Raw genomic sequence first — 21,379 nt, 5'->3', positions numbered from 1 at the left:
CTACCAAATTAGTCATGATTTTTAGTCGACTATATCTTGGAAACTAATGATTTGATGTTAAATGTTAAAAAATTAACCTTTTTCTCGAAACTAACTCATCTCCCTGAAAAAAATATTTTAAGAAATTTTAAATCCCGTCTAAAATTTCAAAATTTAATATTTTTGGATTTCAAATTTTAATGTAGGCTTGTACAAATTTAATCTAGAGTTTTGTAACCCCCCTCTCGTTCAAATTTGGCCCGAAATATCAGGGGCGATAAAAAACCAAAACACTTCAAAATTTTAATGAAAAATTTTAGTGCAATCAGCTGAAATCAATTTAAAATGCATTCCCCTGCGTTTAGAATCATTTTTAGCATGATTGGGTTGATTATAAAATCTTGTAAATTTTTGATGTTTTCGATGCATAGTATTCGAAAAAGTTTGTTTTTGCTAAAATTTTCGGTTTCGTCGGTTTCGTTTTTGAAAACTAATGATTGCAAAACAACTGACTTAGAGTAAAATGCATTTTAAAGCACTTTTTTCATTTAAATGTTGAGACTTTTACGGCCAGAGCCGAGGGACAAGAACTTTGAAAAATATTTACATTGACCTTATTACATTCTTTGAGTTAGTTATTTTGAACTGATCTTGATTGAAAAATCAAATTATGTCTTTTGTAGGCTTTTTGGTCCAGACACGGTCAAAACGCCATTTTAAGTTTTCATACGACCTTTTCAATAGTTAAGCTAGATTTTTGGAACTTTTTACTATTTTTCCCCAATAGCCAAACTCATCACCTTTCTTTTGCGTCTAAGACAGCTAAAATCGGATGAAATGGCGCGGAGATATGATTTTTAGAAAAAAGTGGTTTTTGCGAAAAATGACGAAAATTGCCATTTTTTGAACCACCCTAGCACGATGTAGGTCACCCTAATGGTCAAACAAAAAAATACGGGTCTAATTATTTTGGCCAAGGAACCTTCAGAAAAAATTTGAGCCCGATCGGAGAACTTTTTTTCGGTTTAGGCTCTTTTCAAATGGAATTGCTGTATATTTGATTCCGAATTGAATGTATGAAAGATTGCACGATATATTTAGTTTTTGTCCGAAAATGTTCAAATTCATGAATCTATTTTAGATCTCTGCACTTTAGTTTATGCGATCTTTTAAACATACTGAATTTTTAATTTAACTTTTTTTCTGCTAAAACATTTTTTTAGCTTTAGGAAATTATTTTAAAATGCTATTTGTTTGTTTGTTTTTGATTTTGCCGGGAATGATTTTTTGCTATTTTTTTTGCAATATTGCTCCATAAATCGTTAGTGTCTTCAGTCCTCGTTGAAATGCATACACAGTTAAAAATTGTGTAAATTTGGAAGGTTGAATATTACCTTTTGTATGATGTAATTTTACCTCATTTTAGACTGAAAAAGCGACATTACAACAAAAAAGTGGTAAAATTACACATTTTTCTTACATAAAAGATGTACCGCTTTCCAGATGCACTTTTATCCTCAATATTTTTTCTACTCGATGATATCCTTTCTCGAAGGTCCCTTGGATTTCATTTGCTCCGTTTGTCAATGTTTTTTAAGTCATGGCTTGCACAGTAAAAAGAATCTTGGATTTTACCTCTGAATAATTTACCACGTCTCTGGTGTAATGCCACATTGTTTGTATTAATTGAGGTAAAATTACAACATTAAAGAAGTAATATTAAACAATCCAAAATTACATCATCCCAATTTGAACTATTTTTTTAATGTGTGCAAAACGGTGCTTTGAAGGGAGTTTGACAATTGTTAACTGATGCTTCTCTTCCTCGATGGTCGCTCTGATATTAACAAGTAGGAAGTCGACGGTATTTGAAATATTTTAAAGATATATTATATATATTGAAGATACAATTGAACTTTGGCTTTGGTTGAGGATAAATAAAACAAACACTAATTCTTGATGTGATAATGACTAGCAAATCTTCAATTCTTACCGCCAGCCCGATGTTCTTCGCCATCTTCGAGTCGGTGATGTTGGCAAACGGTTTGTCCGCGCCCCAGCACTCCACGTACTTGGTCATCTTGGAGGACGGGCGGTTGCGCAGCAGCGGACCCGGCGTGGCCACCATCGGCGACCGGAGGCAGTCGATGTTCGTAATCGACATCTTCCGCATGTCGCCGAAAATAGAGCTCGTCGATTTCCGCCGCTCGGCAAATGCCATTAGACCTGGGAAATGGGAGTTGGGAAAAAGCAGGGAAGATTTAAGTTTTGTTAAAATTCCAAAGCTTCAGATTCAGAATAAAAGTTTCTGCGCCGGTTAGTAGTAGGCAGTCGTACAGTTTCCAGGCTGGAACAAATGAGCAATTCGAAAGTAATCAAATTCCAATCGTGCTCGAAAATTGTTATCGTTTAACTTTTTCAGCTTGGGCGTACCCGCGGGCAATCCTACCGGTGTCCTGTTCATTCTTCTCTACTGAACGCCGAATATAGAGAGCCTGTTTGGAAAGTGTGTTTAATTGGTTTAGTTTTATATTATTGTGTCTCAACCTTTATTTGCTCTATATGTTATCAATGTCAAAGTTTTATTTTGAATATGAAATTTTAAGAGTCACAAAAAATTAAGCAACGAGATTTAAAACATGATGGAATTTTCCACCTTCCTCATCCACCTCTTGACTCACCTTGCACGGACAATTTCCGACTGCCAACTCGCTCGGGCAGATGTCCATTCGTGGTGATGGGTTCCACAGGCAACGTGAGACAGGACTTTTTCCCCACCTCCAGTCCCCCATTGTCCTCCCTCTCCTGACTTACACTCCTGCTACACCTGCCACGACCTCCTCCACACTGACTCCCCAACCGGTCACCGCCACCTCCCTCGCCATTCCTTTCGCAACCACCCTCGTCCTCGTCGATTCCGTTGGTGTCCTCTTCGTTGATCGTTTCGGTGGTGATGGTAATGCTGGTCTGCTTGATGAGCGGCGAGGGAGAGGGCGGAGGCCGCGGACAGGGCAGCAGCCGCTCCTGCTCCTCCGGCAGAGCGATGGACACTTGCGAGCGCCGCAGGTCCTCGGGGGTTTTGGGCGTTCGTGGCGTTTTCGGCGTTCGCGGTGGCTCGCCCAGCGAAGTGGTGTCCCCGTTGACCCCGGTGTCCCCGAGGTCCGGTCCGGGTTCGTTGATCTGGATGGTGGTGGTGGTGGGCGAGGGGCTGGGCGCTTCCACGGTCGTAGACGGCTTTAGGGGATCTTTTTCCGGTTTCTGTTTTTTAATTGTTGCGTGACGAAAACGAGAAAGGAAAACGAGCGTGTTAGGATTGAAATAGATTTTTTTTTCGAGGTGGTCGATGGAACAGTACACGCGAAGCGAGGGGTTGAGCGATTTACTGGGAAAGTGCTTGAATAAATAACGAAATTGGTTTCGAGATATTGTTTGAAGAGGATTTTTGATTCGATTTTTGTTCGGAATAAACATTTAAATAAAATTAAAACTGACCAGTTGAATGACCTTCATTTATTCCTTTGTTTTGAATACTTGAATATTTTGAAAGCATTCTTGTACAATAATTCAATTCAATTCGTTTTTATTAGAACAGACAATTATTTTTTTATGTACACAGCTAAAAAAGTAGTAATCTAGCTGCGTGTAAAAGACCTGGGTGTAAAATAAATATTGCATTATTTTATTCAATTTTATGTGATTTTACATCCTGAAATATGCAGCCCATCAGTATGGGAAACCTACTTGACCGAAATGTCAAGCTCATATATACGTTTATCCATGTAGCTTTACATCGGTCTGATGGCCGAGTGGGCTAAGGCGCCAGTCCGTACTGTTGGTGCTGGGTTTGAATCCCGTCGGATGCAACTTTTTTTTGTGTGTTGCAAAAATTATACATGCAGTGTGTAATATTAAGTGTTTATTTTGAGGAAGGTGACGTGCATGCTTTTGCATGCGATTTTACTATCGGATTTTTTTGCTGTGTATAAACATCACGAGTTATCGCGTTTTTACGAAAAAAAAGTTTTGATAAGATTTTTTTGCGTTTCTCTTTGTTTCATCGTCCGGGTCTGTCGCGGGTGACCATGAACGGCCATGATCGAGGACGACCAATATTTTCAAACCTTTTTTTTTCGTAGAATCGCGATAACTCGTGATGTTTTCAAACAAACCCCTTATGTTTGTATATCAATTTTTTTGTAATTGTCTTTCCTACAACTTTGTAGAACATTGTTAAACTCTAAAAATTAACCCTGCAAAGTTGAAAAAACATGAAATTTAAAAATGAAAAAAAAAATGTAATAAATGAAAAAATGACCTTTCTGGGTTTATGTAGATTCAAAAAGAACATTGAATTTCCATTAAAATGACAAGTTCCCCATTTTTTTACAGTCAAATTACGGAAAATGGCAAAGTTTTAAATCTTTTTTAGTGTTTTTTTTTCGATGAAAACTATGTTTTTTTCGGAATCCTGAGTACGCGGCGTACAATTTACATGAAAGTCCCTTTGACACCAAATGTCTATCTCATCACCGTTTCAGACTGCAAATTGTTGAAAAACACCTCTTTTTTCGCATGTCACGAGATATAAAAAAAACGGACCTCGAATTCGTGATCAGGGACAAGGTTACCCCTTAGAACAAAGTTTCATGCAAATCGAACTGCTGGGTGATTTGGCGGAGAATTACCCTCATATAAGATTCGAGGTTTTTTTCCGTGTATCCTTTTTTCTGAAAAGCCCTTATTATAACCTAAAACTTTGCCGAAGACGTCAAATCTTCCAAAAATCTTTTCTTAAGGTACGGAATATTTACAACCCCTGAGAGACTTGTATGGAAAAATCAATCATGGTGATATTTTTAACAACTAATCTGATCATCGCAATAATAAAATTTGGAGGAGGTATTTCTCAGACGCCGATGCGTTGAGTTCAGATTTTCAAAAAATCTCCCTACACCTGAAGTACTGACACTGAGTAGCAATTGTCTACGAAATCGGCCGATTTCGACCATTTTTATTTTTTGTATTTTTTGATTTGGCTTCAACTTTGTGGGGCCTTCTTATTCACCCAAGAAGCCATTTTGTGTCATTGGATCACCCATACAAATCTCCATACAATTTTGGCAGCTTTTCATGGAAAAATGGTACGAAAACATTCGAAAATCTGTAACTTTCCAAGAAATTGTTTGATTGATTCGGGGTCTTCGGAAAAGTTGTAAGTATTGATGAAGACTATTCAGAAAAAATAGGTACACGAAAAAAATGGTGATTTATTATTTTTTTCACGAAAATTCAAATTCCCAAAATCTTTATTTTTGTATTTGTTTAAGGGGATAAAATCCCGCATCTTTTAAGCCATTCAGAAGTATGAACCAAAATTTTGCTGAAGAGTTCTGTTTTTTTTCAAATAATGGAGATTTTTGCTACAAAAATTAAAGCTTTTATTATTGAACAAAACCTAATTTTTGGATGAAAAATCAAATTTAAATCAAAAAGTATTTTTTCCATTTTTTTTAATATTTAAAATAGTGTCCATGATTTTACATTTCTTTGAAAATTTCAGAAAATTTCCAACAATTCTGTCGAGAAACATTGAATTTTGGAACACTGGTTGCTGAGATACAGCGGATAATAAAAAAAGACACAGGAAAAGAAACAGTTTTGAGTGTAGGCTAACATTTAAAAAGGGCCAAACATTCAATTTTACGCCCTTGTGCCGATTATATATGATATATATTAGATATTATAAATGAGGTTAAAAAAAGTTTAAGAACCAGATTTATTTTTTTTACAAAAATCGCTATTTGCCAAAATTTGGGTTAATTGTATTTTTGATGAAAAAGAAATATTCAAAAAATCACCAATACTTTTCCGTTAATCTGTTTTTCTGAATAGTCCTTGAAAAGTTACAGATTTTCGAATATTTACGTACCATTTTTTAACGAACAGCTGCCAAAATTATATGGAGACTTTTATTTGTGAACCAATGACACAAAATTACTTCTTTGGTCATAGGGAAGACCCTCATAAAGATTGAGCCAAATCAAAAAATATTTAAGTAAAATCCATTTCCGGGTTTGGTGGAGGTTTCGCTGGTCATTCACTAATCGTGCTACTTAGCACTGCTCGCGGCGAGTTGGATGAAGTTTTGCGTTGTTCACAGTTTGTTGGTTGTGTTGACGATGTTGGAGAAGGTGATCCATTTTGTGGTAAGCAATTCCATAACTGATATTAAAACCGCCTCCTCGAGGTTGCTTACATCTTTGATCAAAGTTTAATCAAAGTGTAATTGTCTGTAGAACACCGCCAAAGTCCAAGTTCCCAGTTTTGCCCGCCAATCAGCTTCGACTAGAACCCCCAGCATTGCTACCAGCTTTAATTAGCAGTTCTTGGGCCACCCGGGGCAGGGTAAGGATCAAACTGCCTGCGGTGAACCAGCCCAGGATGGACAAAAACACAAAGTGATTTCAAGTTATTTGCAAAATCCTGGCCCGGTTTTTTTTTGCTTTTTACTCTCGCTTACCCCAAAACATTGGCAGCTTTCGTCGACGGTAAGCTAATTGTTTTCAGGAAAGCTCGCTGAAAAGTTTAATTAAATTTTGCCTTTACGGCCAATTTGGGGGGTTTTCGGCGTTTCGCGGATAATAAAATTCCACCGTGTTTAAAGGTGGTTTTTGTGGTGCGGTGGGAGATTGTCTGCTGAGTCCAGGAGGAAAATAATGGGCACTTTTAATTCCTGGTATTTCATTGAAACAACTCAAACGATTAAAATTCCAATTACCAGCTTGTGGTTTTTCAGGAAACGATACGTGCCAATACTGTTGATCTTGATCCGGGCCACCTGTACCGAACGAAGTTCTTGAAGCTGAAGAGAATCCTCTTTGAAGCAATAATCGGGTTTCGTTACCGGATTAGTTTAACGTTCGGAAGCAACTTTCCAAAGAGCTGCCCCTCACCGAACTAAAGTACGGAGCAATATCGGTTCATCCTTGGGTGAAGCAACCGGTGTAAAGATAAGGAAGAAGCTATATAGGAAAATCCTTTACACAGGGAGCTTTTGAGATTCTCAAGCTCGATGGCGAAGAGTGGGTGGGACGCTGCAGAAATTCATTGCCTGTAAAGTGAGCACCCTCCCACGCTTAGCTGGGAAAATAGAGGAGAAATGTGTCTGGTTTCAGGTAAAAGTAAACGTATTTTATTGGGTGAACATTGCTAGTAGAAGGATTAGATTAGATACCTTGCAAAAGATGGACCGTAAAAGCTCCCGAAAGTGATACACTAGCAGGTCTCAAACTGTCTTCTTAAAAAAAATGTGAAAATTACTTTCACAAGGATTAAAACGATTTTTTCAATCGGTGTCAGCAACAAATCATAGCTGCTAATCCCAAAAGCCAATCAAATGTCGTGTGCCATTTTGGGACATAATATTTTCCGTTGGTCGTTCCAAACCTAATCCAAAGTCACCCCCCTGGGGGGCGTTCGAGGTCTTGCCGCAGAAAAGCAACAGGGAACATAACAATCATGACAATCGTCGACGTATAAAGACTTCTAGGCCGGATTGTTGTAACAACCCAAACGGGAGCTTGGCGCACAATCCACATAAATTTGAATATTTTACGAGGAACAGTAAGTAAGCATGAGGCTTTCTGAGAAACGTTTTCTTTTTTTAAGCGTAGAGTTTGCCTCGTATGGAGGTCTACATCGACTTTATGGCACAGATTTTGGGCTGCGTGAAAATGACGACGGAGGGTGCTGTTTTGTGCGTTTTATGTGGTGAAAATTGTTCAATGAATACTAAGCCACAAATTTTTTGCTTTAGTGCAAATTTTAGTTTTTTTCAGGATATTTTTTTAGAAGGGTATAAAGATTAAATGAAAATAGTAGTTTATGCAACAAGTTGCAAAAAGAGGATTTTTTCAGCACGAGTCGTACATTTATCCAACGAGGTTCACCTCGTTGGATAAATATGAAGAGTGCTGAAAAATCAAGTTTTGCAACGAGTTCCATACAACATTTTTTTCAATTCCGAAAAACACCCATTGAATGAAATTTTAAGTCAAATTTTCATGTATTTTGTCAATAAATCGTTTAAATCATAAAAATGTTGAAAAGTGTTACTTTTCGAAACAAGTGCTGAAAAGTTCAACTTTTCAGCACCCATTTCAGTGCTGAAAAGTAGAACTTTTCAGCATTTATTTTGAAAAGTGTTGCTATTCGATTCTGTTATTTTTGATACAGAAAAGTAGGCTATTTCGTCGTTCAAGAATGACAGTAAAAGTAAGTAATTTCACGACGGAATTGCAAAAAATGTATTTTAATCTTTCGAAGTTCAATTTAATTTCTTAACAGTCAAACCAGATTTGATGATTTTGACCAGATTAAACAAAATTTTCCCCTCAATGAAGCGAAAATCCCTGACCCGAATCTCAAAGTTTTAACCTTTCCACACTTTGACAGATGATTAGAATTTGGCGTGAGATTTCATGGGTGCTCGGCTCGTAAACATTGAAGCCCCCTCTTTTAGTACACCCCGCAATTGGGGAGGCCAATGGACGAAATTTGGCACGATATGGGGTGATAAAAGGCACCCACTAAACACGAATCTTGATGGCTGGCAGGCTGACTGGGGCGTTCCGAACCTTACCAAAGCGAGAAGGTGTGAAAAGTGGCCGGAAAAATCAACCTCAAAGTGTGGGTGTGCGTGCGTGTGGTGTTATTTTCACTTAACACGAACTTATGGGAGGACTGGTGTCGCCATTTGTGACGGGTAATGTTTATGGATTTAGTTCGAGTTTGAAAGGATTAACCAACAAGTGACGTTGATTTATGTAAATAACGTTAAAAGTTAACATTTCTGTTAACAAATGGTAAATTTAGGTTTTTTTTCAGGATTTACTGAATCAGGTCTTTACATATTCAAATATTACCGTAAACCAGCGTGACATTGAAAGGATTTCAATTTATTTTTCATATTTTATTCAAAACTCAAGACTTGTCTCGAGATTTATATTTTCGAAACATGTACCGGGGTAGGCCACGCAATGTCCATGTACGTTTGTTTTCCTTAAAAGTGTTTTTCATTAGTGCTTAAAAAAAAGTTTCGTTCAAAATTAATTGATTTTAATAGTCACTGTGTTTCTCATTAAGTTCCTGCATACAAGTTTGAAAATTGATTTTATAACGTCAAATTGACCACTTAGGTCACTTTCAATATTTCGTTTGAAAAAAATAAGTTAAATGTTTGTTTAACTAAGTTTATCAACTTTTTATACAAGGATTTTTTTTTAATTTGAGGTTAAGTAAAAAAACAAATTTCTAGATCGATCTAAATTTATCAGATATTGATTTTTCCATTATACTATAACTTTTTGATGCCATTCAAATCAATTTTATAACAAAATCTATATTTTTTTTTCAAGTTTACTGAGAATTTTTCGAGTTGTCTTTTCATTACACTTAATTGCAATTAAATAACTAATTTGTATTGATACATTCTGTGGACATTACCCAATAATGCGGTTCATTTACAGATTTGAACTCACTTTCATTTAGAAAAATAAAACTCTTTGAGAGTGTTGAAATATTCTTACTTATCAATATTTTTTAATTGATCAATTCTCTACGAATCCAGTTGATTTCAACCATTTTTTTATTTTGGCCCTCAAACTTTGTGACGGCCTTCCCTATGACCAAAGGAGCCATTTTGTGTTATTGATTCCCCCATACTAGTCTTCATGCAATTTTGGTACGCAAATATTCAAAAATCTGTTACTTTTGAAGGAATTTTCTGGTCAAATTGGTGTCTACAGCAAAGTTATAGGTATTGATGAGGACTATTCAGAAGAAATAGGTTCGCGATTTTTTTGTCTGCCGATTTTTTGATTATTTTTTATCACAAAAACTAAATTTTCCAAAATCCATATAAATCTAGGCGGCACGCTATAATTTTTTAAAAAATGTGATTTTTTGCATAAAATAAAATTTTACACATCAAATTTTGTTTACCTATTTTTTTTATTTACAATTGAATTTGCAATCTAAAAGTAATTTACTGATTTTAAAAAAATAAGCGAAATTTTGCAGGTTTTCGATTTTGTAAAATAGTGACCATGAGTGACCATTTCGGATGTTTTTTTTAAGTTCAGAAAATTTGATGTAAAATTCTATATTAGGCCCTTTAAAAAATTAAAGCAAATTAATAACTTTCAAAATATTGTTTTTGAAATGATCGGAAAATTTCGCGAATGTTTCATTTTTCAACATTGAAAATCGAAAAATAAAATTAGCTGAAATGTCGACAGTAGAAAAGGAGAATTGTTTAGGTGAGACTTAGAAAGCTTAGATTTTCCTGTTTCTTTTTCCTTAAGCTGTATCTCAGCAACCAGAGGTTCAATCTTCAATTTTTCTTGGACAATTTTAGAGCAAATTTCCTCAACTTTTCGAACAAACAAAATCAAAAATTGTCACGCATGGCAAATATTTTTATCAAATATTTCGATAAAATCATACTTTCGGTGGCACAGGTACAGTACTTTTCGATTGCAAATTCAATTTTATATAAGAAAGGAGGTCAAAAAATTATGTATGAAATTTAATTTTTTTCTGAAAATCACAATTTTCAAAAAAAAAAAAAAACTTCCACTAAAATGTTTGACTATACTTCTCTATGGCTCAAAAGTTGCTGATTATTGACCCCTAAAAAATATAAAAATTCTCTTAAATAAAAAGACGGGTTGCCGCGAGTTGATGTCACTCGGGTGTATAAAAAAATCACCTTATTTCTCGGGCCAAATCTGGGAGACTGTCACGATTTATTTAGTTGACTAATGCAGGTTTTTCCGCATCACGACCTTATGGTATATTCTGTACACTGATATAAAAAAAGTACCAAATTCCTTAATTCTAGGAATTTTGCCTCCTTTTCTTATTATGTAATCCAAAAAACCCAATTACTAAATAAGAAAAGGTGGCAATATTCCTATAAGATTTAGGAATTCGGTACTTTTTTTTTTATTACAGTGTAGCACGGTGACATTATATCGCAACACAATTACGCGCTGTTATTTTTAATCACATTGTGCAAACTAGCTGCGAACTTTCCCGTTTCGCTAGCTTTCCATCAGCTCAGCTGGGGCGTTAGAAAACGCCATGTTTCCGGCCGTAAACGGATTATCCTCGAATAAACAGAAAACTTTCTAAACCCTCCTCCTACTCCATTCCATTGTTTGCCTTTCTCCGATACATAATAAAAGGTCCCTCTTTGCCCGCTTGAACTACTTGGCCCGTGTATTTAGCTCAACCATGGCACTTCCGGTTCCGGTTTTCGCCGAAGATTGGGATCGACCGGGCTTACCTTCGGTGGTATGATAAGATACGTTTCAATTTTGTGATCCGCCAGGTAGGACTCCCGGCCGGCACCTCCTCCCGGTTCCACCTCGAACTTGTCCCCCAGATAGTCCAGGGTGGACTTTGTGATGTGGACTCGACTGTTGACGGAAGAATGGGGAAGAAAAATGCAAACATTAGCTTATGGTTATTAGCAAGTCGTCCGGAACTTACCCGGCCACTCCGCCACTCTCCATGTGGTTGGCCAGCGTGACGTCATCGCTCCACACGTCAAACTGCCACTTGCGCAGGCCAAGGACACCGCACAGGACGTTGCCGGTGTGGATGCCGATTCGCATGTCCACGTTGAAGCCGGTCGCTTCGCGGACGAACCTGCAAGAGGAAGGGGGAGAAAGCGGAAGGGGATGATCCAAACAAGCAAAAAGGAAACGGATTGAGCAGCAGCAGTGAAAATGGAATAATTGAATTTGAGTCGCCATTAAAAGTTGTTTTAACGAGCTTATGCAGTGACAGGTGAGCCACGGCAGTGTGTGTGTGTGGTAACGCGGGATTTTTGCGACCGTTGTGCAACTTTTGCTTCTACAGATTCGCTGGTGCAAATTGTGTTCGTTGCGTTGGATATATTCCCGCAAACGATGTTCTTTTGTTGCAGATTAAAAGGTCAACATGAGGAGAATTTGCATCTACGCTAGATAAAAATTGCCCCTGATCGCTTAAATGCTTAATCGCTTAAAAATCACTGAGTTATTGATGTAGTTTGTTTCAAAATCAAAATAAAAAACGCATCTTTTGGTACACAAACATGTGTAGGTCATCGCTAAAGTTTTAAAATTATCACAGTTTTAGTGAAAAAAGTTATTTTTTTCTCTTTTCTGTCATTTTTCTGATTTTGGGCGCGGCGCGCTGAAAATCCCAGTTTTATAATTCAGAAAATCATATCTCAGAATCATTTTAATGAACACCTCCAGTTTTTGAGTATGTTACGTAAAATTGTCCAAGGAATCCTATAAAAATATTTTCTGCCATAGGCTCTTTGGTCCAGACACCGTCAAAACGGCATTTTAAAGTTTCGCTCGACCTTTTCAAATGTTGGTCTAGATTTTTCGGTCACCCTAACTTAGCATTCCCGATGTTATGTCACTTTATATAGTATTTTAAAATGCATTGAAACATTTGTAGCTGAGCAACTCTCTACGAAATCAACCGATTTCGACCATTTTTATTTTTTGTATTTTTTTATTTGACTTAAACTTTGTAGGGGCCTTCCCTATGATCAAATAAGCTATTTTGCGTCATTGGTTCACCCATACAAGTCAAAAATGGTATGTAAATATTCAAACAGCCGTAATTTTTGAGTGAATTTTCTGATCAATTTGGTGTCTTCGGCAAAGTTGTAGGTATTGTTGAGGACTTTTGAGAAAAAATAGGTACACGGAAAAAAATTGCAGATTTTTTTATCAACTTTTTTTTACTGAAACTCATTTTCCCAAAATACGTATTTTTTGATTTTCGAGATTTTTTGATATGTTTTAGGGGACAAAAATCCGCAACTTTTGAGCCATAGAGAAACATGGTAAAAAAATCTGCCGCCGAGTTATGATTTTTTGAAAAAATAGTGATTTTTGGAAAAAAATCGCAGTTTAATGCAAAAACAAGTTTTACATTATTTTTTAAAGCAAAATTGAATTTGCAATCGAAAACTACATTACAGATTTAGGGCTCCGTTTTCAAGACAACTTAATTTTTTGTGCTTCTTTTTCTTATAGCGGCTCTATCTCAGCAACCCGAGGTCCAATCTTCAATGTCTCTTAGACAAATTTATAGCGAATTTTCTGAACTTTTCAAAAAAAAAATTTTCAGAAATGGTCACTCATGGTCACTATTTTTAAAAATTGAAAAACTGCAAATATTTCGCTAAATTCAAACTTTCGTTTTTGAAAACGGAGCCCTTTATCAAAAAAGCTATAATGTAGTTTTCGATTGCAAATTCAATTTTGCTTTAAAAAATAATGTCAAACTTGTTTTTGCATGAAACTATGATTTTTTCCAAAAATTACTATTTTTTCAAAAATTCATAACTCGGCGGCAGATTTTTTGACCATGTTTCTCAATGGCTCAAAAGTTGCGGATTTTTGTCCCCTAAAACATATAAAAAAATCTCGAAATAAAAAAAATACGTATTTTGGGAAATTAAGTTTTAGTGAAAAAAAAAGTTTATAAAAAAATCTGCATTTTTTTCCGTGTACCTATTTTTTTCTCAAAAGTCCTCAACAATACCTACAACTCTGCCGAAGACGCCAAATTGATCAGAAAATTTACTCAAAAGTTACAGCTATTTGAATATTTACATACCATTTTTGTATGGACAGCAGCCAAAATTGTATGGAGACTTGTATGGGTGAACCAATGACACAAAATAGCTTATTTGGTCATAGGGAAGGCCCCCACAAAGTTTGAGCCAAATAAAAAAATACAAATAAAATCCATTTCCAGTTTTGGTAGAGAATTGCTCAGCTATAGGTCACCCTAATGGCCAAACAAAACAAATACAGGTCTAATTATTTTGGCTTAGAAACCCTCACATAAAGTTTCGTTCCATTTTCAAATGGAATTGCTGAATTTAGCCATATTTTGTGTTAATTTTAAAACATAATAAAAAATATGCTGGATTTTTTTGTTGTTGTTACTTTTTGACGTCTTAATTGACAACTATGGAATTTGTTTATTTTTTAAATATACTTTGAATATAATTTTCTAAATTTCAGTGATGCAATCAGTTTTGAGACTAAGAAACTCAATAACTTGTTTAATAATTTGGTTTATTTTTAAACAAAACTTCTTTTGCGTGGGAGCGAGTTGTGGCGCTATAACCACGGCAAAAATTGAGCCAGGGCATTCGTGGAAATACAGTGTCCCATCCCGGAGTACCAAACCTTCTTAGCATGGTGCTCCCAACGAATACAACCAATTCTCGGAGCGTATTGTGGTGTGTCCCCCGCTTCTTCCTCCCCTGTCGATTCAGAATTGTGTTGTTGTTCGAACACTCTGTGCTCAAACTCAACCCAATTACGAATCATATCTGCGATACGGCTTTACGCAGTAGGCCTGGCCGCTTTGACGCTTGTGATGTTTCAATGCATTCCGATGCAATGGCGTACTACAAATGTTAATAAATGACAAGAAGAGTGCTAGGCATCATCTAACCTAAGGCACTCTCCAGGATCCCTTCGAAAGATTGGCTGCGCTAAGGTCTGATTAGATTAGATTAGATTAGATTAGAAATAAAACTTCTTTTGCGTGATAAACCACCCTTATCCTCTTTTCGTTACTTTCCCACAATCTGACGTTGATCGGCATCTTTCCACGCCGGATTTACTGCTAATTAGACAATGAATATTTATGAGAAAACTTGTCACTATCGGGTACCAAAACGCTTAAGGCTCGACTCTGTCCCATTACGCAATGATTGATGTCAGCGAAAAATGTTTTTGCCAAAATAATTACTTTCAAAAGCCCCACTGCTTAAGTTTACTCGCGCCAAACATCGTTTATCATCCGTAACAAATTACATCACGTTTCACAGGCCGAGTCGATCACGGGGGTTTTTAACATCATCAGCAGTGGGATTTTGTATGGAGTCCCTCCCGTGTCCTCTTTGTTCTGCCCTGCGGTTACCCATTCGAGTGTCACTAATGAGTTGTCAAGTGGTGCAGATTTTGACTCAATAGCTGGGCGAGGAGGGATGCTACAGCAGCAAGCGGTAGCGTATTATGATTCCATTAAATTTTAATTAAAAGGACCATCCGGGAGAGACACGCTACCAGAAAGCCAACATTCCGTTGCGTTTCGGCACTTTACTGTTCTGCTGGAGTGAAGAGCTTGTTCCAAACACGAGTTCAGAGGCGTTCATTTGGGAGTGTGAGGGAATTTAATTATTTTGATCTTTTTGACATTATTTTAGAATAGAATAGTATTTCAATGTAAACAATATTGCAAACGTAACCTGTAATTGTATTTTTAGAATTTTATTTCGATGTTTTTGATGAATACTTTTATGGACCGATTTTAAAGAATATATCTAGAATAATAGAACGCCCATGGTAAGCCATTTCGACCTAGCCGGCAGCGCAAAGGTCTCCAAATTAAACGTCTTTGTAAAGTTATGAGCTGGCCCAAAAAAAAGGGCAGATCCTTTCTTCTCCGGGCCATGGAACCCCGTCGTGTAGTCGGTGTTGAACTACGCTACATTCTGTTGTCTCCTTTTCGAGTAAATCATTTTCCTCTATACAAGAGACCAAGCCCCCCTCAAAACAATGTGAAAAGCCACAAACAAAGCTGTCATGTTAAAATCCGGTGGAATTAAATACTCCCCACACCGGTTTCGGTTTCCCGCAAATTCTTTTGGGACCGTTTATTTCTTGGAATTGAATAAACGGTGAAAATTGTGACTCATTCTTTTTTTTTGCGATTTCCCTCCATTTTCCGTCAAATAAATCCACTTACCTTATAGCTTCGATCATCTGGAGGCCCATATTGACACAGTTGGCAGCGTGGTGGGGCCGGGACACGGGCAGTCCGGACACGCAGTAGTAGCAATCGCCGAGAATCTTTATCCGTAGACATTGGTTCTCCTGTGGAAAAGGTGGAAAAGTAAAATTCAGAAAGTTGATATCATCGGTGAGTAGGAAGGTATGCGTATTTAAAGTGGTCCGTGGAATGTTTGATATTTGAGACAGGGGTTCTTTAGCGATAATGCATGTTTTTAATTTCATTTCATTTATTAGGTTTTTTTAAAAAACATTAGTGCAGTTATTAACCTATGCTATAAGGTACCTTTCAAAAGCTAATAATTTTTCAAAAAAGTTGGAACGGTAACTTCAACAATTGATCCTCGGCAATACCTCAACCAATCGTGACGATTCAGCAATGAGCATAAATCTTCGCCTACCATAAAATCGTTATAACTCTGAAACTTATTTGCAACAGCCTAACATTGAATTACTTTTCTCTTCCAAACATAACAGAATCGAATACATGGTATGGAGGAAGCAAAATATTAAAAATCGACGTTGTCGTGCTATCTTGTCGCATCCGCCATTTCGACGTTCCGAGAAAAACGCGTTTTAATGATTGACCTTGAATAAATAAAAACGAAAGCACGCAATGTAAACAATAACAAACACGTTTTGTTTGGGTGACCATTATGTGCATTGTCCCGAAGTTTGGTTGAAGTTTGTTGGTGGAGTCCCGAGTTATAATTACAAATGTTTACGGTAGTCTAACTTGTACGTGCGTCAAACGCGTTCTGACATGAAATCCCTCTGGCCAGTTGTCACACTTACATCAATTTTCAAGGAGTGACAAGATTGAAACTACTTTCATGAGTAAAGTGACAAAAGTGCACGGAGTTTTTTTCGGATTTCGTTGAATATCTCAGGATTGAAATCGAATTTTGGGGATCTGTGAAGGTCATAAGCCGTAATAACACATTTCTCTGGTATCAATACCAAATTTTGGTATTCCTGGACCCTTTAAAATTTATCTTATGATTATGCAAGAGCAAAATGTGGTATCATACCAACTTAAGGTATTGTTTTGATATTGTAAAATTGCAAAATTTGTCAATGGTCGAACACCACATTTGGGTATTCTTTTGGTATTACAGTATTTTATCAAATTCCTCTGAAACTATGGAAAAATTTTGACCAATTTTGATAAAAAATAAATAATGCGCTAAAATGATGTCTCAAAGCGAATGCCTTCATTGAAAACCGGAAATTTCAAACTTGATTTTAAACATTGTTGATGTGTGTGTGTGTGTGTGTGTGTGTGTGTGTGTGTGTGTGCAACCAACCAAACGGGACCACGCGGTCGCTTCTTACAAATTGAGTTGTTTCCATGTATTTTTAGATCTACATTCTATACATGCAAATAACTCGCATAGGCATTTGGAAGGTGTTAGCTCTGCCGAGCTTCGGTGACCCCTTTTCTACGCTGGCTAGCCGAGCGCGAGGTCCCTCAGCTTTTATCGACAAGCCCCGCCCTGAAGAACGTTTGCACCAATCGGGTTCAAACGTTATTTAGAACTTCCGAACCCTTGTCAAATGGACAAGGACCCAGCGCGTATATAGTTTGATAGTAACAGTATTCCTAATTCCAGACGTCGCTCACCAAGCCGTGATGGCCTAGTGGTTAGCATTTTTGCTTACCAATCCAAAGGACGGGGGATCGAACCCCGACTCGGGCGACTTTGATTTTTCGTTCATGTTCAGAGTTTCAAGTTTTTAATATTTCCTATACTTTCTCGTTGGGAGCAGATGGGAATCGAACCCAGGACCATTCGCTTAGAAAGCAAACACCGTAACCAGTCAGCCACGGCCGCTCCTTAACTTGATTTTAAACATTGTTGATACCCCCTAAAGAAATGACTTGAAATTGTAGAAAATTTTCTTAGTCGAATTAAACGACAGATTATTGAATTTTGGTGAATTGCAATCCAGTTTCATTTTAATGACACTTATTTTTCAATCTTGTTATTTTTCAGAATCTTCAAGAACTTCAAGCACAGGCCGTTCATCAATGACAAATGCATTCGATGTGGTGAAGAACATCACTAAGAACAACATGGAATCATCAGGTGAGTAGATTTGGCTGTTTCATATGGATCATTTCCGTTTTTTCACTAACTGCAACTGCTGCACTAAAAATGGTATGAAAATACCAAGTTTTGGTATTACTTGTGCAAATATGGTATTCCCGTGGTATTTACCCCTGCTCGGGTTCATTGATCGGACTGTTGGTTTCTGAGATACAGCATATTAAAGCTTGTGAAATATGAGGTTTTCTAAAAAAAACCTTAGTTTTTAAAATTACGACGTCTCGGAAACTTTTGGTTCGATTTTTGTTTACACTTTACCAAAAAATGTGTTAAGTCATTTTTGGTTGTGATCAAATTACATCTTAACATGATTTAGAATTTTTGGATTTTTTTTTTCAATATTTTAGACTTTCCAAAAATCTTCTAATTCAAAAATTCTTTTCTTTGGTGTCAGATTTTGCACCATCATGAAATTTTGCGCAATAAACTTTCTTGCAATTCCGTCGTGAAACTACCGTAAACCGGGGTGACTTTGATAGGATTTCAATTTGTTTTTAGAATATTTTCCAACAGGTGAGGGTTTTCTCAATATTATTATTTTTAAAGCATGTACTGGGGTAGGCCACACAAAGTCCATGCACAATTTTGGAAAAAAAGTTTTTTCAATAGTGTTTAGAAAAATAGTTACGTTAAAAATTCTTAGTTTTAATTCCGGGGTGACTTTGATAGTCATAGTTTTTCTTGTTAAAATCATATTTAAGAAGTTCAAACTTTATTTTTACGTTAAATGTACCATCACTAAAGTAGCTGATATAGTTTGTAAGAAAAAAATCAATGTTTATGTTAAGTTAACTAAATTTATAAGCTTTTTCAACAAAATACATATAAATTTTAGGTAAAATTGTTAAAAAGTCGGAATTTTGCCTGAAATTTGTTAAAACTAGTTTTGTTTGTAAAATTATCGATTTATATGGCATTTTATACTGAATTCGAAGCACGAATCACAAGTTTTCACATTTTACATGAAATTTGTTATACTGAAATTGCCTATAAATTTGGTGATTTTTTTAAAATTATGTTTCAAAAATACATATTATTTATTATTTACAAACTTTTTTAACCTTCTCCTAGTGGAAAATTGTCCAAAGAATCCGAAAATTCATTCTGTTTTCCGATTAAAAATCATGTCATTGAGAAAATCATGACACTTAGAGAAGTTTAAAATAATGACTTTCATCAACATTTTCTTAACTATAGTTAACTAACTTTTTAAACTTGTCAACATTTTATGAAAAGTTCTTCTTGAGGTACTTTGAACACTTCTCTATCACGGTCAGTATGTTTCTAAACCATTCCTTACGTATTTTAATTGTACTCTTCATTTTGCGGAAAAATCGCAAACCTATCAAAGTCACCCCGGCTATCAAAGTCACCCCGTTTTACGGTACTTACTTTTCTTGTCATTCTCGAACGACAAAACGGCCTACTTTTCTCTACCAAAAATTGCAGAATGGAAAATTATTACCTTTCAATAACAGTGCTGAAAAGTTCTAGTTTTCAGCATTGAAATGGGTGCTGAAAAGTAACATTTTTCAATATTTTTGTTTGATCGATGAATTTACTTAGCACATGGTTTTTTGGCATAAAATACCATTCAAATTGCGTTTTTTCGGAATTGCAAAAAATATTGTAAGCAACTCGTTGCAAAACTTGATTTTTTCAGCACTGGTCGCAACTTGGTAAACCTCATTGGATAAATGTACGGCTCGGGCTGAAAAAAATTCTTTTTGCAACTTGTTGCATAAACTACTATTTTAGGTTGCTTGAATAAAATCTCAAAATACATGTTTTAGGAGTTCATGTTTTAAAGGCACAGTCGTTCAAAATCGTAGTTTTTTATTGCTGAAAGATTTTTTTCTGAAAAGTTTGTTTTTGCATGCTTATTTTCATTTCTTTTGTGTCGATGTTTGTGTGCTTGGGTGAGTGGTGATTATCGTGTGAGCAGCAGCGCCGAGAAGATGGTTTTTTGTGGTGTTCTTTTTGTGGTGTTCGTGATCGTGTTCATTTTGAATTCTGTGGAAGGTACGAAGCCGCATGTTTAGATTCTTGTGTCTCTATTGTTTTATTTGTGGTTCCATGAGGAGTATTAGTTTTACAATAATTTTAATTTTTTTACAGCTTCCTGGAATTATTTAAAATTAAATGTCTACATGTTAATTTATCTACTCACTATTTAATTTATTTAAATGTTCATATTATTCCTTATCCTATTCCTTTCCTGTAACATACCATCTCCTCATACCGTATATGATCAAATTGCTTAAATTAAATTTCTAAAACAGCATGGGAACCATCTGGAGCATTTATATTTTAAATTACTGCTATTTTTCACAGCTTCCTGGAATCATCTTGATTATATTTATTATATTTATCATATTTATTCTATATACTATATTTTTATATTTATTATTTATCATTATTACAAAACTATATGCGTATTAGATAATACACTAAAGACTAACATTTACACTTACAAACATCAAAATCAATACATTACGCATTCAACCATTTTCATCGGCCCGATGAAATTCCTCTAACCCCCATTCCAAACCTCCCAAAAATATTCCGTTCACTTTTAAAAGTCGCATGGGTTCCCTGCACTTTTGCCACTAGTGAACAACAAAAACATCCCCTCCCAAATCCCCACGGGACTGTATGGGCGTAGCCTTGGAGCACAGTGTGGAAATTTACGTTCTTAGATTTTCTTGGTTGTACCGGGCAGCAATCAAATTGTCTAAGAATATTGAATTGACCATTGTGGCACCCCCTACAGCGAGGTGCAGACCCGTTATGCTATGCTATGCTATGCTATGAAAGTTTTTTTTCCTGAAAAGTTCTAATCATAACCTTAGACTTTGCCTTAGACTTGAAAGAAGCTTGAAAATTATGGTCTCCTTTAGATCCAGAACCACTGGCCGCGTTCTAAATAAACAGTAGATTCCAAAGAGAAAGTAAACTTTGCAGAGGTGAACGAGCCGGTTTGATTGAATTAGATCTGATTACAAGCTCGCCACGACTCGGCTTGATGTTTTCCAAAATCGAGGCGGCTGTGTGCGCGCCAATATCGCCTTCGTCGTACACTTTTTAGAAATCGCCTCTGCTTTTGGCTGGGAAATCGAACACGAAAGTAAAGTGTTTGGGGATTATTTACCAACCTCGTGGGAGTGGCAGGTGGGTGGGGGTTGGAAGGATTGAAAAGAGGTTCTTAAAAGATGTTGATTCAAATCAAATTGACGGTGCTCGCTTTTGATTCGTTTATGGAACGGAAGGGAACGACAAACGTTGATTTAGTGTCCGGAGTTGAAGTGGTTGGTCAACTGGATACAGTTGAAAGATTTAGTGTGTTTACAATGGAAAGATTATTTTTCAGAATTCTTGCAAACTTGAACAGGCAGGAAT

The 21,379-nt window shown here is 36.3% G+C and overlaps 1 protein-coding gene across 2 annotated transcripts in view; it reads right to left on the bottom strand.

Moving 5' to 3' along the window:
* Positions 1 to 21,379, bottom strand: part of LOC120425270 (adenylate cyclase type 2) — a 126,755-nt gene that overhangs the window by 21,627 nt on the left and 83,749 nt on the right. For both annotated transcript variants that reach the window (XM_052707252.1, XM_039589716.2), the window contains 5 exons: positions 15,826 to 15,953; positions 11,536 to 11,694; positions 11,330 to 11,462; positions 2,661 to 3,237; positions 1,973 to 2,205 (listed from right to left, as the gene is read on the bottom strand). In XM_052707252.1, coding sequence (XP_052563212.1) covers positions 1,973 to 2,205; positions 2,661 to 3,237; positions 11,330 to 11,462; positions 11,536 to 11,694; positions 15,826 to 15,953 — 1,230 coding nt within the window. The remainder of the gene's footprint in view (positions 1 to 1,972; positions 2,206 to 2,660; positions 3,238 to 11,329; positions 11,463 to 11,535; positions 11,695 to 15,825; positions 15,954 to 21,379) is intronic.

The sequence above is a fragment of the Culex pipiens genome, chromosome 2 (assembly GCF_016801865.2).
Source record: "Culex pipiens pallens isolate TS chromosome 2, TS_CPP_V2, whole genome shotgun sequence".
In the NCBI taxonomy this organism is placed as follows: Eukaryota; Metazoa; Arthropoda; class Insecta; order Diptera; family Culicidae; genus Culex; species Culex pipiens.
This window is presented reverse-complemented; position numbering and strand designations above follow the sequence as displayed.